Source organism: Schistocerca americana, chromosome 6 (genome assembly GCF_021461395.2).
Source record: "Schistocerca americana isolate TAMUIC-IGC-003095 chromosome 6, iqSchAmer2.1, whole genome shotgun sequence".
In the NCBI taxonomy this organism is placed as follows: Eukaryota; Metazoa; Arthropoda; class Insecta; order Orthoptera; family Acrididae; genus Schistocerca; species Schistocerca americana.
This window is the reverse complement of record NC_060124.1, coordinates 81,237,032-81,259,480: the sequence shown is the minus strand read 5'-3', so window position 1 is coordinate 81,259,480 and position 22,449 is coordinate 81,237,032. Positions and strand designations below refer to the sequence as shown.

General features: G+C 36.9%; 2 protein-coding genes across 3 annotated transcripts; one reads left to right on the top strand and one right to left on the bottom strand.

The window, feature by feature from the left end:
• Positions 1 to 1,879: 1,879 nt before the first annotated feature.
• Positions 1,880 to 2,983, bottom strand: LOC124619495 (ATP synthase subunit O, mitochondrial). Its single transcript, XM_047145909.1, has one exon. It carries the CDS (start codon positions 2,915 to 2,917, stop codon positions 2,288 to 2,290), a length of 630 nt encoding a protein of 209 aa, XP_047001865.1. The 5' UTR covers positions 2,918 to 2,983; the 3' UTR covers positions 1,880 to 2,287.
• Positions 2,984 to 3,342: 359 nt separating this feature from the next.
• Positions 3,343 to 21,964, top strand: LOC124619325 (ubiquitin-40S ribosomal protein S27a). Of its 2 annotated transcripts, XM_047145634.1 has the most exons (4): positions 3,343 to 3,456; positions 9,424 to 9,534; positions 14,864 to 15,081; positions 21,754 to 21,964. In XM_047145634.1, exons 2-4 carry the CDS (start codon positions 9,432 to 9,434, stop codon positions 21,901 to 21,903), a joined length of 471 nt encoding a protein of 156 aa, XP_047001590.1. In that variant the 5' UTR covers positions 3,343 to 3,456; positions 9,424 to 9,431; the 3' UTR covers positions 21,904 to 21,964. The 2 variants fall into 2 exon arrangements, with proteins under 2 accessions (XP_047001590.1, XP_047001589.1); XM_047145633.1 differs by lacking the exons at positions 9,424 to 9,534; positions 14,864 to 15,081; positions 21,754 to 21,964 and adding an exon at positions 8,427 to 9,318 and having other exon boundaries at positions 3,367 to 3,456.
• Positions 21,965 to 22,449: the final 485 nt, after the last annotated feature.

Here is a 22,449-nt window from a genome sequence, read left to right as displayed (position 1 = left end):
TCATTGGGTGGTTGGGGGGGGGAGAACGTTCACACAGCAAACTAAAAAATATAAAGGATACTTACTGTCAATTTTCATTTTTTTAGAAGTCATGACCACTTCTCCCTTCATGTACTGAGACTCGGCGTTGAAGTGCCAGACTATAAAGGTCTAGTTTGGTACCTACCAGTCAGTCCTAGGATTTTTATCTTTCACTTCCTTCACCTATGGCAATGATGATTAATGCGAAAAATGCCATGTGCACCATGGTTTGGAATTCACATTAACCTGTAGGTCCCCCTTTATACGACTAACTCAGTTACAAGATCAGAAGAGCGCTATGGCACACCATCTCCAATACACCCATGCTTAAAATAACTAGTTTTGCCCATCTGTATTCACTGCCCTGGTGGTAACACTCAAGAGGTTTACTAATGTACCCCTCGGCACTATAGTCGACAATAAATTACTTTATGGGTATGACAAAAACATATCAAATCAAATAAGTTAATCATGATTACCAACATGAAAACTCCTGTATTTGGGCAATCTCAGGTTTTTAGGAAGCAGCATCTTTAGTATGAACAGTTCTAGTTTTATAGTAGCAACAAACTGGGTGAATAATAATTTTTATTTTGAAAATGAAATAATTCTATTTCTCTATTCTCTTTTTCCCCTCAACACTGTATTTATTACACTGAATATAATTTTAAGTGACCAAGACATAAATCCATCTCTAACATACAACCCTTCCTCAGTACCTTCTGATTCTCATTTCGTGACGTTTCACACTGAACCACGCCACACTCTGACTTAAAATTTATGTGGCACTCACTGTGCAGTGAAACCCAAATGACACGACAGAAAATGAAATGTATTAGGCTGCAGTCAATCAACCAGAAATGATTAAAGAATATTTCATTCCTAGTGATACTTGTGTTCTCAGTGAAAGAAAAGCTGCAGGCATCCTTAAAGGCTCAAGAGAGAGTGTCCCAGATGTTAAATGCTTAGAAAAAGGAGAATACAATACACATATGACCAAATCCTAGTCATTGGCAACCATGGAATGGACGACTAATCATCCAAACCCTGAGAGTCAGGCTGACCTGTGGTGCTCCTTTTGATGGCACTGTTAGTTTTATTCAGCACCATAGCCCATAGCTGTCCTATTTAAGTACTTCCTCCTCCTTGTTACAGAACATTTCACTTGTTTGGATCAAGAATGCTAACCAGCAAGTACAGCAAAATGGGCAAGAGACATTTAAAAAATAGTATTCATTTATTTTACTCTTGTGATCCATTAACAATACATCAAAATCCAGTACCATTTTTGACTGGCATGTACTGGACAAACTAAAATCCAGATGAGAACTCATTTATACAGAAAATCATTCCCTTTATCTTTCCAGTTAGAATATCATGTTATATCAGCCCGTATAGTTATATCTATATTCTTTATCACCCTCAAAGACTGTTTTATCTCACAGTAGTATAAGACTGTCAACAAAGTGAGCTTTAACTACTGATTCAGTGTAGTGCATTTCTAAATTATGACCACTCTATACATTTTTTTTTATTCTGCACTATACATTTTGTTGTTCCCTTTCTGCTTGACAGTAGCCTTTAGTAGAAGTGGTGGTGGTGGTAACCCATACCATTTAAGTAACAGTTATCTAGTACAAGGAACATTTTTCAGCATCTTTTAATCCAGTTCACTTACCTACATTATTTTGTCATTTGTCAAAAAGTCACAAACAAAACTACAAAGTAAGAATATCCACCAGGAAGAAGATCCTATTGACTTGGTACTGAGCCTCAATATGTATTTGACGATATATGAGTAAACTGACAATGTTTACACCATGACCTGAGTAGATTACTCAAGTGAAATAAACAAAAGTAGCAGTTCCATGAGTAATTTATTAATCTAAACAACAGTTCCATTAACAGAAATCTACATAATCTGCAACAGATATAAAGAGCACAAGACAAAATGTGTATTGCACCAGTGCATTATTTCACAGTAGTTCAGAGTACGACATTAAATATATTATTTCTGGTAATAGTTAATGATTGAAAATATCGTGAATTCTGGTCATAATAAAACAAACACGTAATAATTACAAACCATTCAGTATATATTCATATAAACAAACAGAGGTTTATGCAAAACAGTTTTCACAAAAAATGGAAGTTTTGTTTTGAAAATTCCAGTTTATTGTAAAACACTTAAGGTTTGCATATATCACTATGAACTTGCTGCTGTAGAACAGGTTTCTGTCAACCTTGCTAATCAATAAACTTAGTCTTACACTGCAGCAGAAATAAGATCAGTATATTTCTTTATTTTGCTCGCGGTACTCATGTCAACATATTTATCACCGATGCTCACAATCATACCTCCAATTATTGCTGGGTCGACCTTCGTGTTTAGCACCAATGTCTGCCCCTGCTTTAGGTGTCCCTTGAGTGCATCTTCCAGTTCCTTCCTCGTAGCATCATCGAGAGCGCTGGCGGTCACAACTTCACAAACTACTTCTCCCCTGTAAGCTGCCATAATTGTCTTGAACGAATTAATAACAGCTTCAAGACTTTTCAGCCGGCCATTCTCCGCCAGTAATGTAACAAGATTTGCCGTCGGTGGCGAAAGCGCAAGTTTACTTGCAATTTGTTTTATTGCTTCTGTTTTTGTGTGGCGTTTCAGCGTAGGATTTTCAATGAATTCTCGGAGTTTAACATCGGTTCGAAGCGTCTGCTGGAATTTCGTCAATTCTTTTTCCACTGCATCTAACTGTTTCAACTTTGAGGCTGCTGAATAGAGAGCACTTGCGTACCTCCCCTCAAGTCCGAAAACTTGCACAGGTGGTTTTACCATCTGCTGCTGAGCAGCAGACGTTTTCATTGATCTTGCAATTATTCCAAATCTAACCGCAGCCATCCTCACTTCTTTACCAAACCAAACCAGGAAGGCCCAGAATGAATAATCCTTCACAGATGTTATGTAAATTCGATAGCCTGTTCTCGATTGTAGCAACACGAGAGCAAACGCAAAATCTCTGATAATAAAAAAAGGTTATATAGTTTAAAATAAAAAAAACTAAAAATTCAGTCTGCTTTTACTACAAAGACTGGTAATATGAGTGTGCTTTTACTGCAAAGACTGGTAATATGATAGTATTTGTAAATTTACGACGTATTATTCGTACTTTCTTCAGATGTCGTCTCTGTGATAATACATAAAGAAACATTAAAAATTATGAAAGATGTGACACTCTGCAAAATCATAATTTATTTTATTGTAAATATTTTAAACTTGTAATACAAAATTTGAATACGACTAGTTATGAAAATGACTACTTTGCAGGAAATGACGTAGTGCACCGGAAGTGTTACTCGACGAAGTTTCTCTGGTTCTCTCCACTGTAGAGCAGTATGGTAGAGATTTCGTGTTGAACATAGTTAACGCGTGGATATAAGGTATGTTTTGTGGAGAGTGAATAGAAAGTTGGTAATTTGATCTCATTTTAACTTTATTAAGATATCCATTATTCATTAAGTGTAGTTGGCGAGCAATCAATTTAGCAACAGTTAATATCGTGTGTTAGGTACGTGTTCGCAGCCATGTGCAGCATGGAATATAGGTTTTAGTGGGATTAGTGTTGAATCTCATACTTGTTTGGTCCTTAATAGCTATTATTAAACTTGTTTTCGTTGGCACTTATATATTCTAAGGTCCGTAGGTGTAAAAACTTTTTGACGTGCTTACAGTACTACCGAAACTTGTTTTAAAAGTAGTGGGTTCTTAAAGGTGTTGCCGCTCGTAATTATTAGACCGCTGTAGCTCTGTATTTCTAAATTCTCTAAAAATATTTCCGAAGAAACGAGGTAAGTCACCCCGAAACGCAATAGTTAGGCGATATTTACCACATGCAATGGTTCGTGTTGCACATTCAATAACTTACATCGGGTACTTTTCTTTTGATATACTTTATTGGCGCTGGTAGCAATCCTCCAGAAATTGCTGAAGTAATTTTCTGTACAGTTGTAGGTTGTATTTTTGTGTTCAGTCCACAGTAAACAAATTTATAAATTTTTTGGTATTTCGGTGTCACAACTTTTTATTTGGCGTTCCTGACATCTCACCACAGCTAAAATTTCGGGGTGGTTCCAATACCACACTTAAACCATTGATGCCCCCAGTATTTGCTTTTTAAATGTATGTTACAGTTGACACACATTGCAAATTTTAACAACTTTTGACCAATTTTTTTGTTTAACATATGAAAAAGTAGTCATATTTTCCTCAATATTTTGATGACTAAATTTGTTGCACAAAACTGTAGGAGCTGCAGAGTTGGTCATTTTAAAGCATGTGAACTATGATTTGCAATAGAACCCACCTTTGACAAAGTTAGATAATGTCCAAAAACTAATTTAATGTTTTGAAATATCCAAAACATCTTTTTTCCTCAGAAAAATATTTGATAAATATTTGTGTCCCTTTGACAACATTTTGGAGATGGAAAAGAATTTCTTGAAACAATAAATTTAGAGCATTGCACCACAGTATTTCTAAAATGTATTAACTGTAAGTTGGCTAATCAACTACCTAGATGGGAATCTGTAGAGATATGAAGATTTCAGCTGGTTTTTCAGATTAATTATGAACATTTCATTTAAATGGATTATACCTCCTTGTGTAGCTCCTGCTTTTTGCAGATGCAAAAAACACATGTTAAGGTGCTTGCAGAGCTCCTCACACTGTAGTAGTACATGCGGATAGTGGGCTTGCTTAAAATGCTTCTGGCAAACAGCCAACTTATAATTAACACAGTAAAAGTTCATATCCCAAGGAATGGTCACCTATTACAAAGTATGGAAACATTGTTAGCTTAATTGCTTTCTTAAATGTGTACAGATACTGTTGTGCTAAATGAGAAACACTAAACATCTGAGTGAGTGTTTTGGTCTTCTGTTTAAAGATTGATTTGCACCACATTTCAAAAGCTTCTTTTCTGTCTAAATTGTTTGTCTATATTTGTCCATTTCAATATTGTTACATTCCATGCTGGATTTTCCATTGTTTATTGTCCATGTTTCACTTAAACACAGCTACACTACATACCAACACTCAGAAAAGACATATTGACATTTAAAGCTATATGTAGTGTTGACAAGTTTCTCTTCAGAAACACTTTTCTTGCCATTGCCCATCTCCATTTTACATCCTCTCTACTTCAGCCATTGTCAGCTATTTTGCTGCCAGAGTTTCAAATCTCATCTGCTACTACTTTAAGGATTGCTTTTTCTAATCTAATACCCACAGCATCTCCTGATTTAATTAGACAACTTTCAATTGTGATGATCATCATATCCCTAATAGACTGTGTCAATTCCATTCAGCTACCTTTCAAAGTCCTTTGCTGTCTCTGAGAAGATTAAAATGTCATCAGCAAATGAAACTTTTTATTTCTTCTCCTTAAACTTTTAATTCCTACTCCAGATTTCCGTTGCTGCTTGCTCAATGCACATATTGAATATCAGCAACAGGCTACAATCCTGGCTCACTTTTTTCAACCACTGCTGTCTGGTTCCTGCACAAGCTAGAAATTGCCTTTTTTCTCCCTGTTTCTTACACTTACTACCTTCAGAATTTCGTAGAGTACGCCATTCAGTGTTTGCAAAGTCTTTTCCTAAGACTACAAATGCTACATACATAGGTTTGCCTGTTTTTAACCTGTCTTCTTAAATAAGTTGTACAGTCAGTATTGCCTTGTGTGTTCCAACATTTCTCCAGAATCTTCCCTGTGGCTTGCTTCACCAGTTTTTCCATTCTTCTGTAAAGAATTAGTGTTAGTATTTTGCAACTGTGACTTTTTAAACTGTTATTTTGGTAATATCCACACCTGCTAGCACTGGCTTTCGTTTGAATTATTATCCTCTTCTTGAAGTCTGAGGTTATTTTGCCTGTCTTATGCACATTGCACACCAGATAGAAGAGGATTGTTACAGCTGGCTCACCCAAGGCTATCAGTAGATCTGACGGGATTTTGTTTACTCCTGAGGTCTTGTATTGAGTTAGGGCCGTGATTGCTCTGTCAGATCCTTCTTGCAGTATCCTGTCTCCTATCTTATCTTACATACGCCGTTATTCATTTCTATAACATTGCCTTAAAGTACATATCTCTTCTACAGACTGTGTATACTCCTGCCACCTTATCAGCTTCCCTTTTTTGTTAACGATAGGATTTTCATCTGAGCCCTTGATGTTCACACAGCTGCTTCTCATTTCTCCAAAGACATCTTTAATTCTCATGTAGCCAGTATCTATCTTTCCCATTGTTACATATGCTTTTGAATCTTTACATTTGTCCTCTAGCTGTTCCTGCTTACCATTTTTACACTTCCTGTCAGTCTCTCTTTAGATGTTTGTACTCCCTTTCACCTGCTTCATTTGGTGCATTTTTATATTTTCTTCTGTCTTTGCATAAATTCAACATCTCTACTGCTATCCAAGGATTTCTACTAGTTGTCCTTTTTTACAGATTTGATCCTCTGCTGCCATCACTATTTCACTCATTTAAGCTGTCCTTATGTCTTCTGCTGCATTCCTATCCCCTATTCTTGTCAATTGTTGCTCCCTCAGCAGCCTCGGGTCCCATATCCCAATTACCCAGCTTTTTATAATTTGTTCAGAATTACTCTACAGTTTATAACCAATAGATTCAGTCCACATCTACCTGTGGTAATGTCCACTACTACTACTACTACTACTACTACTACTACTAGTAGTAGTAGTAGTAGTAGTAGTAGTAGAGTGAGTTCTCAAGTAAATAACTGGTAGAGTTAATCATTCAAACTGCTTTCAAAAAATAATTGATCAGAGCTTTTATTGTTTCATATTTCTGCACAAAGTTGGTCTTCCGTTTTTACAAAATAACTTAAAAGGGACAAGGTCTCTCAACATATGATTTTTGCTAAAAATTTGAGTATAAAGTTTAGCTGTACCACTGGATCAGCAGCACAATGCATGCAAATGATTTAGTATTATGCAGTTGTTCCTGTTGAGGTGTACATTTATTGCTTGAATGATGTATGTTATATATGATGGATTTAATGAACATGTAATTAAGTTTTTGTTTAAAAGGGGCCTTGCACTCGGTATTTATTGTGCAATACTGAGTAATCATATTGACGGGCTGAGAATGGTATTGTTTTTCGCATTATATTGGTGGCTGCATAGGTTTTAAAACTCAATATATTGCACTGTGTAGGAGTGGTATTGTGCAATACATGGCAGTTCCTGTTGAGACTTCGTTATTTGCAGACCCAAAAACAACAGGTAATGATCCAGTATGAATATATAAGAAAGGGGGAAGTGTTTATCTGCTTAAATGCATTCAGGGGAATAGTTTGACCGTCCATATTTAATGCTTACTCAGTAAACAGCTGCAGAAACATCTGAAAAGTGTTTGAGTAGGAAAAGTAACAATGAAGCTGCTTATTTGTTCATTTTGGAAGCCTGAATTATTTGTTTTAGAAATACATAGGCCTAACAGCACTACTTACTGGCCCTCTGCAGTAATTCTTACTTTTCAGGTTTATAGAGCATTTCCAGCGGTGTGGAAACTGACATCCAATACATGTATGAACAGTATCTTTTACATGTACGTAAGCTGTAATGAAGTTCACCAGTTCATTGAAAGATTCCTAGTCCATTGTTGAAAACTTAAGATAGCCATCTGGTTATGCTGAAAGTTATTTTAGCAACATGTTGTACACTGTCCATGCCACATTTTTTCCCATTGCTGTGTCCTCTTGATTTTTCTTTTGTGGCATGTAGTAATTCATGTAAATTCTGTATAGTGTCAACACATTTGCTATGAAGGCATATTTCTGATGCATCCCAGAATGAATGTTGGGCAAAAATATTCTGCAGTTCGTGGTCTAGAATTATGTGCAATATATTGACACAGTGATTGCACAATAAATATTGAATGTGTGGGTGGCCCCTTAAACCCAATACCTCTGTTCGGTTTTTGTCAGAAGTACTGATTTTTTTTATAATTAGTTACTAAAATCTTGGTACTTCTGTAGTTTAATGTTCTTAATTTTCTCAAGAATTCATCCTTTCTCCACTTTGAATTGTTTGTTAATAAACTTGTAAAAAAAACTTCTCTTTAGACAGAAAAAAGGGATTTGTGGTCACTGAGTGTACCAAAAACTAATTAATATAGCCCCAAGGTCTATATCTTTGACTGATATGGACTGACCCATTATTAAACAACATGTAAACAAGGATGTTGTATTCTGGATATTTTCCTGTGCCTCTTGCCAGCTCTGTTAGTGGGCGTTAGTTTGTAAGTTTATCTATGCTGTTAGTATGCCTTCTGAATTTTGCTGCAGTTCTGTACACATAAGAGCTGTGAGAGAGTGAAATATTTCAGGGAGGACCATGCCACAGAACGAGTACATCGAACGCCATCGGCGCCTCTATGGGCGCAGGCTTGACCATGATGAGCGGGTGCGCAAGCGGGAAGCACGTGAACCTCACAAACGAGCTGAAAGAGCACGCAAGACTCGTGGCCTCAAGGCCAAAATGCTCAACCGCCAACGCCGCAATGAGAAGATCCAGACAAAGAAGAAAATTCATGCCCACGAGTTGAAACGGACCAAAAACCGTGTTGGTGATGGGGAGGCGTCAGGCGGAGCTTTGCCAGTGTATCTTCTGGATCGTGAGGTCCAACAGCGTGCCAAAGTTCTGTCCAATATGGTGAAACAGAAGCGTAAAGAGAAAGCAGGCAAATGGGATGTTCCATTACCCAAAGTTCGTGCACAGGCTGACTCGGAGGTTTTCAAAGTTCTTCGCACGGGCAAATCGCGTCGCAAAGCATGGAAACGTCTTGTTACGAAAGTGACTTTTGTGGGGGAGGGCTTCACTCGTAAACCACCTAAATTTGAAAGATTTATCAGACCCATGGCATTGCGGTTCCGTAAGGCACACGTAACACATCCAGAATTGAAGGCAACATTCTGCTTACCAATTATTGGAGTTAAGCGTAACCCAAATTCACCCATGTATACATCATTAGGTGTAATTACCAAGGGAACAGTAATAGAAGTTAATATAAGTGAACTAGGTCTTGTGACACAGGCTGGCAAGGTGGTCTGGGGAAAGTATGCACAAGTCACAAACAATCCAGAAAATGATGGTTGCATTAATGCTGTGCTGCTTGTTTAATGTTTTCTGATCTTGAGCTATGTGCTAATGGCTGTCTACAATATGACTACAATGTGATGTATTTGTCTGCATAATAAAGTACAGAATTGTATAAACCATTTGAGTGAAACAGTTCCTTTTAGATTGCACTGCCATTTACACTCTTACCTTATTGCACATTTATTGAGTATTAGTAGTGATATTCTTACTTGAAACTTTTACAGAATTCAAAATGCAGATATTTGTGAAGACTTTGACGGGGAAGACTATCACCTTAGAAGTAGAAGCTTCGGATACAATCGAAAATGTTAAAGCCAAAATCCAGGATAAAGAAGGTTTGTAACATTGTAAATTAATGTATGTGGTCAAAACCTGCTGGAATGGGAGGTCATTTTCTGTGTTGGTCAACAGTGGGTATATGAGTTTTACAAAACTTTTTAGCAGTACATCAGTGAATTACTTGTTTGCCATCATACTTCACCATAATTTTAATTTGTCAATCATGACATTGTTTAGCTTGGTATACAGGGGTTAATACTGAATGTAGGTCAAGCACATAATCTTATGTTTAAATATTTAGTTTTGGTATACCTGATTTTAAATCTAATGCAGTGAACAAAACAGGTGAGATTCAGAAAGTTGGATCACCTAACCACTCTATTCCCTGAAGAATATTCTACTTTGTGTTTATATAGGCATTATTAGATTCTTTTCAGATTGAGAGCTGTTGCAAGGTGTTCTCTCCTATCAATTGTAATTGATTTCAAACCCATGTTTGTGTTGGTAGTGAACTGTTTAGTTGTGCAAAGGAATTTTTTTCCACAAGTTGAGAGATGCACATACTTAAGACATGTAATTATTGAAGCAGTAAATTTACAAAGAAAAACACAAAAAATCTGTCACTTTCTAATTTCCAGACAAAGTAGACACACATTGAAAAAATGCTTATCACATTTCTCCAGCCTGGTGGGAACTTATAATTGGTCTTAAATAATTCCCAAGACACATTGTAATAAAATAATTAATTGGTTTTCTACAAATGGACACACAAATCTGAAATCGCAATACTTGATGAAAATAAATTCTAAAAAGTTAATCCATACCTGACACCCACTGCTTCAGATGTTCATGAAACTTTCTGCATGGCAGTAGTTAATGTAAAAAAAATTTTACAAATGTAAGTGCCGTCACAGAAGGATGTGTCTTTATTGGAAAAATTCAATATTGTTGAGTTATGGGAATCTAGAAAATAAACTTAAGCTGTTGTGGTCCAAACAATGAGTTTTAAATATGTAAAACACTTTGATGCCTGATACAGGATTTATTTTTATCAACGCAGCACCCTGAGTATGATAGATATTGGATGCTTATTTAACATATACCACATCATTGTTCAGATCATTCAAATCAGTTTATGTAAACTGACAACCTATATTAAGGCTACCTCATGAAAGTACAGAGCCAAAAGCTATAAATTTAAATGAAACATTTTTATTGCACAGATCTACTTTATTTAGGGTGCCAAATTCTGGTCACACTAATGTTAATTTAAAATGTACATGTTCAGCAGTTAAGATCCCTTAAACTATCAATGAAACTCCCTAATAGTGTCTCTGTTTTTAATCCATTGTGACAGATTGTCCTGTTGACTTCATATCTTTTTCATTAAAGTAATACATTGTGCCAAATGATGTTTATTTAGATACACCAACAGCACATAAAATGTTTTCTAAAAGCACAAAATAAGTCTTCCGTCTCAAGCCAAAACAGTGACAAGCCAAATCAATGACAATGCTGGTTCAGGTGGGTGGAGAAAAGTTATGACATTTGACACAGCAAAGTACCACCTGTCACACACAACTGCTACAAAACAATTTTGTTGGATAAGTGCATGATCCTATGTGGGGCATTTTCATTGAACGAAAAAATCAAGGTAGGCTTTACAGAAGTTAATTGTCTAATCTCTAAAGCATCACAAGAAAGTGGTTTGTATAGTGAAAATTTCTGGTGCCAGGTATTGTGTGGGTTGTCGAAAATCTCTTATCAAGGATTTTGTGTAGAAAAACTACGTACTTTCTCGAAGAATTGAAGAAGAAAAAAATTATCAATATTAACTTTGCAGAAATTGTAAACATCAGATGCAATTATTTTTGCATTATCTGCTAGTTAAAAACTAGCTCTTCTCGGTACATTTTATATTTCCTCCCACACCATTGCGCACAGATTTACCATGGCTAGTAGTAAAAAAGGAATGCTCAACATAAATAGAAAAATTGTTTTTGTGCACTCAAAAATTTTTCGGGCTTTTTCTATTTTATATTGAGCAGCACATCCCTCAGTGAATAAAGCACTTTCTTCACTTGTGGGTAATTCTCTACCAGCCACTTTACCATTTCTTTCTGGACGGTATTACAAATCCTACACCATGTTCCATATCACAACTTATAATGCAGTTGTTCACTATTACCAATTTACTTTCTTCATTTACCACATGAACACACAGGATGGATTGGACAGCTGCTTCTTGTCCAGTGGTAACTCTAATTTCATTCTGAATTGCAAAACTGTAGTTTTCAGCAAGGTCCATTAAGAGGAGCTTTTTCTGGAGTTAGATTTTCTATATTTTTTTCAATGATTTTGACTGACACTTAGATATAAATGAGTGTGGTTTAAGTTACCAAAAAGTCTACGTATTCACTAACAGTTGCAGACTGCTTTACCAGTTCTGCCCCATGATCTGTGCTTATCAACCGGCTGAACTCAATTTCATGATCAGCACCTTTGTTAGCTAATTTCTGTTTTAATAATTCTGACAGTTTATCACAGTGATTAAACGTACTTGTTTTCAGAGTATGTTTCTTCAATGTGTCCCACATCCGAAAGCAGTTTTACAGTTTGGTGGATCACATTTTGATAGAAATTGGTGACAATCTTTACTTCAGCAATAACTTCCCCCTTTTTGGTTTGAGTTGATAAAATACCCATTTCTGTTTTCAGTTTCCTTGCTTATCAAATCACATACTTCCTAACATTGAATTCTGACATTGTTTTCTTTTGACCAAGAGGGTGGAGCCAAAGTTGAAACTTGGATTTTTCATGTACTCTTACACTACCCATTTTCTCTCATTAACAATATCATGACATCAAAATCTATGTCTTCCTTAACAATTTCACCATCAAATTTTTCTTCTCTACAGCCAAAATCTTCAATACTGCACTCTAATGCCTGCCACACTTTTTGTTCCAAAACCTGCTTCACTTTTTCCAACTTTTTTGACATATGAAGCCTTGGTGTGATTTTAAATGGGGAGAACTTTTAAGGGATAGCATCTCAGTTCATGTAAAGTTTAATTTGCACTCTCAATACTTTGACTTTTTACTACTGCTTTGTGAAATGTCATCTGGGTCACCTGTTACCTTCATTTCTATCACTGATTTCAGGTTTTTGTTCACAAACCTTAAGACATGTTGTGCACAGTTTTTTGGCCTGGTTTTACATAGATTCTCTTAGCACTTAATGTTTTAGACAGACAAGTAAACTGACTTCAGATTAACTGTTTGTGTTTTTTGAAAGGATCACAAAAAGTTCTTGCAGTTTCAAAAACTTAATAGTATCTGTGATGTCCACATAGTAGCACTTTCTTGGTCGTGTGGAAAGTTTATATTGGATTGCATCAATATCAAATCTTGCTGGTGTTGACTCAGCTTGGTCAAATGACACAGTGCTTTAGTAATTTTCAAACAGTGCATGAATTCACATTTTGCATTGCAATTAACACTGCACTAATTCACTTAAAACATACTTTATAGTAGTGGAATGACAGAGCTGCTCTACAAACAGGTATGACCAATAAAAGTGGAATGATTAGGCCACTCTACAAACAGGTATGACCTGTCTCACAGAAAGACAGCAACTGAGGCCAGATAGACTAATTGTAGCATTGTTTTCGTGTGTGTGTGTGTGTGTGTGTGTGTGTGTGTGTGTGTGTGTGTGTGTGTGTGTGTGTGTGTGTAGGGGGTCTATTTTTGGCAAAGGCCTTACTGGGTGAAGGCTTTGTGTCTTTTTGTTGTGCCTATCTGCAACTAGGCATCTCCGCTATATGGTGAGTAGCAACTTTCCTTCCATAATTCTATTAATGTTAAGAATAGTGTTTTTGACACTGTTGGAAGGGAGAGCTTCTGTTTCTCTAACACACACGTTCCAAAGTGTCTCTATTTTGTCGTCAGAGATGTTGATTTCAGATGTAATGCATGAACTGCTGTCTTTTGTGTGTATGTAAAACTTACAGGTAACAATAAAATTTTTGTTTACTATATAGTGAAAGTTTCTTTACACACTGTTTATTTAGTACATTTACTGTTCAAACAAATATTCTTCTTAGAATTAATGTGAATGTTTGATCTGAAGTAACCTCTTTGGTATTAGATTACTGGAAAATGTACCTATTGTAATGCAATATGTATTAACTGAGATAGGACAGAAAACCTACCATGGCTTATCACTGTCTTACGAAAACATTTGCTGTTTAACAGCAAGTACTATCTAGTATTGATAAGATAATTAGTAGGTGCCTGGAACATTTCTCATTTTGTCAAGAAGTAACTTCCATCTAGTATGAGAATAGTGTAGCACAAACCTGATTCTGTAATTAGCATCTCATTGAACACCATTTTCGGAAAGTAGAAGCAAAGGGCAAGGGTTTGGTTTATATTACCAGGGTGCAGCTAAACAATTTCCAGGTTCTACAGTATGTGTTCCGAAAGCTTCCTTTACTATCAACGCATATGTTTAAGTGTAAACGTATAATAATGAAATGTAGTTTCTGCAGCTTTTTGGGGAGTAATTGAGACTTGGAAGTGAACGTTTCAGGTGCTTGACACTCTTAAATATACTTGATAAACACTTTTAAAAATAACACCTTTAGGTTGTATATAGATTATGTATTTGCTCAGTATTGGGGACTAGCTCATCATAAATCTGCCAGAGAATATGATAAACACAGTTACAACAACAAAAGGCCTTCTGCGTGAAGGTGCCAATGTCTTTGAAAGCTTGCCTGTTAAGATCTTAGCTGCCTGACGTGGGCTGGTAGATGAAAAGTTTAACAGTTGAACTTCGTAAGCATAGATCTCACAGGTTTTTGCCTCCATCTAACTAGCTTATACTTCTTGCTTGACTATTAGTCTTGTACTGTTATTTCGGGGGTGGGGGGGGGGGAGGAAAAAGGGTACACACATTTAAAATTTGATAAGAGCTGTGACATGTGAAGTGTTCCACTTTGTGAGTGGATACTCTGTTTAGTTTTGGTGGCCTTTGCTGAATTTATTGCAAGTAAGAAAAACGCTTGGTGGCACATCACTTCTCTGTAGTAAGTAGTGATAAATTGGAATTTTATCAAGTAATGACCACTTTGAAATTTGTGGTCCTAGATGCAATATGCTGGTGACAAAGTATCCTACACTGTCACTTTTTCTTCAGTCTGGTATTTGTATAATACACAGTTCAGACAGTGCAAAACAAGTGTATAGGTGTTTTAAAAATATATTAATGATTTAAAGAATGCTCTTGCAAATCATCAAAAATGTGGTACTTTGAAAACTAAATCTTAAATTGTGGTATCTAATCTGGCTGTTCATTTTAATATTTGTGTCATTTTAAATCAGGAATTCCCCCAGATCAGCAAAGACTTATATTTGCTGGCAAGCAGTTGGAAGATGGCCGAACATTGTCTGATTATAACATTCAGAAAGAATCTACTTTACACCTTGTCTTAAGGCTCCGTGGTGGTGCTAAGAAGCGAAAGAAGAAGAATTACTCAACACCCAAAAAAATTAAGCACAAGAAGAAGAAGGTTAAGCTTTCAGTCTTGAAGTTCTATAAGGTAAGTACATAAGTACTCAAGACTTGACTTCCATTCTATAAAGCATTGGTATCGGCAATAATCACCTAAAGATCTGAACACAGGTAGAAAATCAACATGAAACAATGAATTGCTGTCTAAATTTCATTTACGGTTCTATTCATGGGTGATGGGTAGTTAGTGGGCACCTTTCATAAGTGACTATACCTGGGCTGGTAAAATGTCATGTGACAGCTCGTGTGTAGTTTACTATACTGTGATTGCGAGGTTGCAGTAGCTGCCTCTGCACACGCTCACAACTCCGAAGTACGTATTGTAAATATAAGCAACAGTCAATGTTTATATGTAAGTACAACAAAGTACATTTTTCTAACAATGGAGATGGAGACTAAGTGTTTAATAGTATATGAAACTGTATTGACAACACCTGAAGTAATGACAATATCTATGAAAAGTTGTTCCAAATTGTTAGTGTAATAGCTGCATGTAAAACATTGTATAATAATGTGAACCTAAACATACCAAAGAACACATTATGCACACTCGTAGAAAAAATTAAGCAAAAAGCGCATAGCCTACTAGATCTCTCCCCCCCTCAACAAACACACACACACACACACACACACACACACACACACACACACACACACACGGGGGGGGGGGGGGGGGGGATAGTCAGTGTACATTTACACTCGCCAATATAGTGACTCAATTCCACCCAGTTACTAAGTGACCCTGTTCACTTGCAATTTCATCTAAAACGTATTTAGGCGTCACAGGCTGTGAATATAACAGCAGCTTTGTCATGCTCATCTCCGCAGCAATGTCCCTTGCCTGCAACCACTGCACCATAGTTTCTTGAGTCACTAGTGCTGGGAGTTTTATCTAAAATCATGGAATGGTACAATGTGTTGGCCATCACAAACGGTGTAGAAACTATGGGTGGTCCATATCCTCATTATAGTCACCGGTTTTTCTCTATCGAAAAACTAAGTCCTTCAGGCACAAAGCCGTTCAAGGATCCTGCATGAGCCACATTTAATCTGGATCCTCTTCCTGTTGGCTGATGACCTCTGCTATTCAGAGTATCATCTGTCCAGCATTTCTCAACTGATTCTCCAGCATTGACCCATGTTTCGTCTAACCATATGTTGGTCCTTTCCTACAATGTTGCGTAAGAAAATGGTACAAGCTGCAACGACGTGACCTTTTTCAAGTTAGTTTTCATCCGTCTAACTTTCTAAAATGGAATCCCATACTTCTTAATACCATCTTAAGTGAAATTTCCCCCATGAGAAAAGTTCACTTTCTTTTAAAGAAATAGGCAACTTCGCTTTTGTGGAGTATTCTTTCCCTCTATAATATCTGTATACAAATTGCACCTGATTTGAAAGAATAAATATCGGTAACAGGATGGAGATGCTTTTTTATTCTTTCGAGGAGTACTTAAAAACAGTTTTTCCCACTGGGGCTTTCTTCCACACTGTTTACTTCAGTGTCTTATAAGTCATTAAGTACCACCTCTCTTTGACTGAGCCCTAGAGTTTTCGAGGTACGCTTTAAAACTTTATCGGTGGGAATCTATTCATGCCCATTAAGAGAAACAAATTGTTTTTCTTGCTCGTAAAATCCAGGCGTCCCAAATTGTTTTTCTTGCTCGTAAAATCCAGGCGTCCTCTGTAGCAATGCCAAAGCCTGGCTATTTAATGGCACTCGATGGCGCAATGGATTGTCGCTTGGTGAAAGACAGTTTTGATGACATTGTTTAATAAACAGAAACTAGTCAAGGCAGTAACACAATACAAAAGCAGGTGGTTTGCACTATCATACAGGGTTTACACGGAAGCCAGTAACGTGGTAGCATCGATGCCGGAATCAGCTTTTGTTCATGTTGTTATTGGTTCAGAAAATGCAGCGCTACGTGTTCCTCACTTTTCAGTTACATTGCCAACTTTATGGTGCTTGGTGGGTGACCTTGAAGTGACATGTTTCAGTGGCCTGGGTATAGTCTGGATTAGTCGGAGCCTGCCAAGGGCATTGTCATTTCTTGGAGGCAACACAGTTTCATATAACAGCCTAAACAGTGTAAGTTCCTTCCTGTACATGGTGTTTGCAAAGTGACGAACTTACTGCCGTAATGGTAAGGGCAAATACACCCAATATATTAAAACTAGATAAAGTTATGAAGTTATATTTGTTGGAGGTTAACCACCATAACTGAAAGAGTTCTGCTAATCGTTGTACAAATTCAGATGGAAAGTAGATTGACCTCTGAAATGGTCTAACTATAGAATTAAATAATTTTTAAAATAAAATACATTGTGCCCATATAAAAGACATTCAATGTATACCATGTATTTAACCCTTCTGGCCTTTGAAGTGGTAAAACAGTAGGAGAGGAGTACAATGAATTTACAGGTGTCAGATTTGGACAGATAAGAAGTGATCATCAAAGTGGGTGAGACAGTAGCGACAATCTCAAAGTGGGACTTCAGGCACTTACTAACTCCTGTTTGACCCTAGTGTACTGTAGTTCCCTTGAACAAAACTGTGCCCAGTGTCTGGATAGAAGAATAAGTGACATCTCTTTATAAGAAAGGTAGCAAGAATTGTACCCAAAACTGCAGTCCAGTGATATAGACATGCATACGTTAACTGCCCTTAAACGTCCAGAAATATAAAGTAGTGCACTTCACAAAAGTACATTAAGTATCACATTATTAGCATCAATCAACTTGTGGAAATATTTGTGTTTAATAACTTTTTAGAATGTTGCTGAAGTGTGTGGGACCCATACCAACTAGGACTACTAGAGCATTTTGAATCTATACAAAAAAGGGAAACACAAATGGTGAAGGGTTCATTTGGTTCAAGATAAGTGACTAAAATGCTAAAAAACATGAACTTGCAGACACTTGTCAATAGATGCAAACTATTGAATCCAGGAACATAACACTGCACCCTTCAAATTGCTCCCACAGGGATGGGAAAGGTAAAATAAGATTCGCTACAGCACGCACAGAGGTTTTGAAACAGTCATTGTTTTTGCAGCGCTTACATGAATGAAATGCGAAGAAATTCTATGTGGTACAATGGGAGGTAGGGCTGGGATAAATTGGAAAAAGAACCAGAGTTTGACAGTTTGTAAGGCAGTGTTATTGGAAGACTGGTAGAAATGAGAGAATGGAATACACTAAAAGACAGGTGGTTCAATAAAAGAGATGAAATAGTGGAAGGCATCAGTGGATCTAATAGTCAAGAAACACAACTCAATTAGAAATCCATGACAGCTTAAACAGGAAAAAGGGAATATGGGTATCCCAAAAATTTAGATTGACAGCAAATGCACAACTGTTGAAACAATAGATTCTGCCTGTGGATGCTTTTCTGGGGTGGAGTTGACGTCTGAGCTGGTTGTAAATCTTCTGTAGGTTACGCATTTGTGTAATGGGAGCAATCGATTTATTGGGATAAAATTTTTTAAGCAACGAGTGCTAAATATTTTTTACTTCTTGATGACCAGTTTCAACACACTTAAAATCATAATCAGACCTACAAATGTGACAAATGACTTTAAAGGGTGAATTCTATAATACCATTATAGAACAGTTTTACAGAAGTTGGGTAGTTTATGATGAAATAATTTTCAATGCTTTGGAAATTTGAAGTGCATACATATAATCCCATAGCAGGAACACATTCCACTCACAATACAGTGTAAGCACATTGGTTTGATGGTAATGAGACGAAAACATTAAATACACATAGTGCCAAAGTATTCGCTGAAGTGACACAGGTGTAAAACATCATGCCACACACACACACACACAAAGTGAACCAATGTGCCATTCAGGGAAGAGTTTGTACTTGCAGAAACTGTCAACAGATGGTGCTAGTATATCATTGCATAGTTTAGCTTATGCAATTCCGTTTTATATAGCACACAACATTCTCTATGACTCATGAATTCACAGAAGAAATTTTGTATAACTAAGAAATTCACTGGCATTGACATGAATATTAGCAATGGGAAATTGTAGTTAATTAAACTAAAACTGTTATTAACGAGTCGCATTGTGTGTGGGGGGGGAAGGGTTGGGTCCTTAATGGTCGAAAGCTGTAATTGTGTGAATCTTTTTGTTGTGCCTATCGCGACTCAGGATCTCCTCTATACAGTGAGTAGCAACTTTCCTTCTCTGGTATTGTTACTGATGGCTTAGGTTAATACTGTAATTACACTGTCTTACACGAGAGGGAACACCAACAATTAACTGTATCCTGTGCAAAGAATTTACAATGTTATCAGTAAAAAAATAATTTACTGTTGACAATTTCTGCGATTGTATGCTCTGCTCTGGGTTGCACATTCATTCAGTTCCTACCTTGATTGGCACATGTGATATTTTACATGTCACTTCAGTGACCACATTGGAGTTTTTATATTTTCATCTTCTTATTACTGACAAACCAATGTGCTTATACTGTATTGAATGTGGAATGTGTTCCCACTGTTAATTTATTTTTTATATTCTACAATCTTCTGGAAAATTGTTCTTTAACAGTATTATAAAATTTGCCTTTTAATGTCGTCTATCATTTAACTTTGTCGATTAGAAGATGGCAAAACTTCTGTCAAAACCAGTCATCGTGAGATAAATAATACTTAGTGATCTTGACACCAAAAGAAATTTCCTTCCAATAAACCCACACATTCTAGTGGGGACAGACCAGGCCTAGCTGGTCAGAGTACTTCATCACACACGGTTCATAGAAATACATGCCATGTGTGAATGAGCTTTATTCTGTTGGTGAGAAATATCAATATGGTACTGTCACGTGGAAGGTAATACACGAGGGTGCAGGATGGCCACGACCTTCGTGCTGTTGAGAGTTCCCTCAATGACTACCAACAGTGACCTGAAGTTATACTGCACGGCTCCCCACAGGACAATCTCCCTAAACATTGAAAGAACAGGGCCTCTCTTCATTTCGCTGTCATACTTTGATGGCAATTTGGGATAGTACGAACAGTGATTCATCACTGACTCCAGTAGGATTACATTCTTCAGCCATCCCTGCTTCTCTATCATGGTACCACTCCAAATGCAGCCGTTTGTGTTGTGATGTTAGCAGCAGCTTACACATGGGTTTGTAATTTCCTAATCCAGGTGCTGCAAATCTCTGACCAATGGTGTGGGATGATGTGGAATTTTGTGGGAGTCTGTTATTTGTTCTCAGATGCAGGTGTAGCTATAAAGAGGTTACGATATGCTTAGTACACAATATGGTGATCCTCTCTTTTGGTCAGATGTTTTTGACCAGAACATTGACAAGTATGTCTCCATAATGTTCCCAATAGTCAAACGTCACTGTCAAATTTGAATTCCCCACTAATGTGCCATGGTTTGACCAGACGGATCGATCTTCCAAACTGTTAGATGCTGTTACTGCTTATCACAGGAATACACAGAATCTGTTGTTAGGTCAGCATCTGCACTGTTCACGTCCCTTTATATATATACTGCCAGACCACATAACACAAAAATACAAGATTGAAAAAGGGCAAACTTATGTTTGCAGCATTCGCGGATTTCAAGAAAGCTTGTTAAGTGGAATACACTTTAAAATTACGTGGTAGCATGTGTAAAATAAAGGAAGTGAAAGATTATTCAAACTTTGTACAGAAACCAAACATAATTTAGGAGTCAGGGGACATGAAAGGGAAGCAGTGTTACAGAAGGCAGTGGACCAGTGATGTGGACTATCTGCAGTGTTGTTCAGTCTGTGCCGTTAACAAGCAGTAAAGGAAACCAGGGTGAAATATTGAGTGGTAAAGGTTGAGGGACATGAAATAAAAACTTGAGGTTTGTTGTTGACACTGTTTAATCAGACAAGGCAAGTGTAATCTTGGAAGAAAGTGAGACATGGGTAATTAGCAGTTCAGGCCAAAGGAAGCTTTTGAAAAGGGTGATAAAGAAAAATGCTGAAAATGAAATGGCTCTTTCAAATAACTGATATTAAGTCAAGCGGAAAAAAAGAAATTTATTGCACAACCTGACTAAGAGGGTTTTGGGTGATAAGACACATCCTGAGGTATCAAATAATTGTAAAAATTTGGGAGAGAAAGGGTAGAGCACAGTGAACTGGTGTTAATGGGTGCACATTACAGTAGTTGTGCAGCAGTGAAGAGGCTTGTACCAGATAACTAATGTGAAGAGCTGCATCAAAGTGTCTTTTTAACTGAAGACATCTCATTTTTGTAATTTGCCACATTTAGTGTTGAAACATGCTTCAGCTCGAACAGCTATTAAAGGTATTACTATATGAATATTGAATCAGAAGATATTACTGTATTACAAGAGCAAAAATACTGAAGTGATTATAAAATTGTGTAGCCAGATTGTGACTCAAAACACACAATCAGTTAATTTTTGCAGTGTGGCAATTTCTCGGTGGTTTAAAAGCACAGTACAGTATTAGCTGAGAGTGTAGATTTGTGAGAGTGTTTTTTCAGCATGATGTGTTCATTATTGATGCCAACCTGTCATAAAAGATGACTGATTATTGGCTAAATCACTGTAACTGTTTGTTAGACATAATAAGTTTGTAGTGACATTATTATATATCATAACTGTGGCAAGAATTATCTAACACAAAACGTGTTAATAAATAAAAACGTCCTTCGGTTTTCAGGTTGATGAAAATGGGAAGATTCATCGCCTCCGCCGTGAATGCCCATCAGAACAGTGCGGTGCTGGAGTATTCATGGCTGCCATGGAAGATAGGCATTACTGTGGAAAGTGCGGGCACACACTAGTGTTCAGCAAACCTGATGAAGCTTGAACATGTTGCTGTATGGTTTCTTGGCATTGTAATATTACTGACAAATAAAAAATAACAAATATTTTAGTTTAGTTTCACTGTGGAACAGTCTTAATTTGTTTTTGTAGGGTTGTATAATGGTGTGGGGTTGAAGGGAGTTGGTGACAACTGCAGGGAGGAGAGTGGTGCTCAGGAGGGAGCCATGTATACCTTGCACATCACTGGTACTATACCTACAATTTGTATCACATGGTGTGTTGCCAAATTTGTAGCACATAGTGATTAGTGGGCTTCCTTCTCAGAGAAAGTCTGTGATAAAATGGCAGATTTAAACATGTCTTCATTGCTCAAACTATGATGCTGGCTGCTGGAGAGTTAGCAGACTTAAGAGAGAGAGAAACTATGGTGTGTACTTACATTAATTCTTGATTGTAACTATGTTAGGGTATTGCCATAGAAATAAAACTTAAGCAGTATCTCGAGTTATGGCAAGGGCTTGTTGATTTTAAGTCCGTGAAGAAAAATCCAATCTGGTTACAGATAACGCAAAAAAAGATCATTCAGTAC

Bases quoted from the DNA above. Each gene is read 5' to 3' on its own strand.
- LOC124619495 (XM_047145909.1), bottom strand. From the start codon at position 2,917: ATGGCTGCGGTTAGATTTGGAATAATTGCAAGATCAATGAAAACGTCT.
- LOC124619325 (XM_047145633.1), top strand. From the start codon at position 8,435: ATGCCACAGAACGAGTACATCGAACGCCATCGGCGCCTCTATGGGCGC.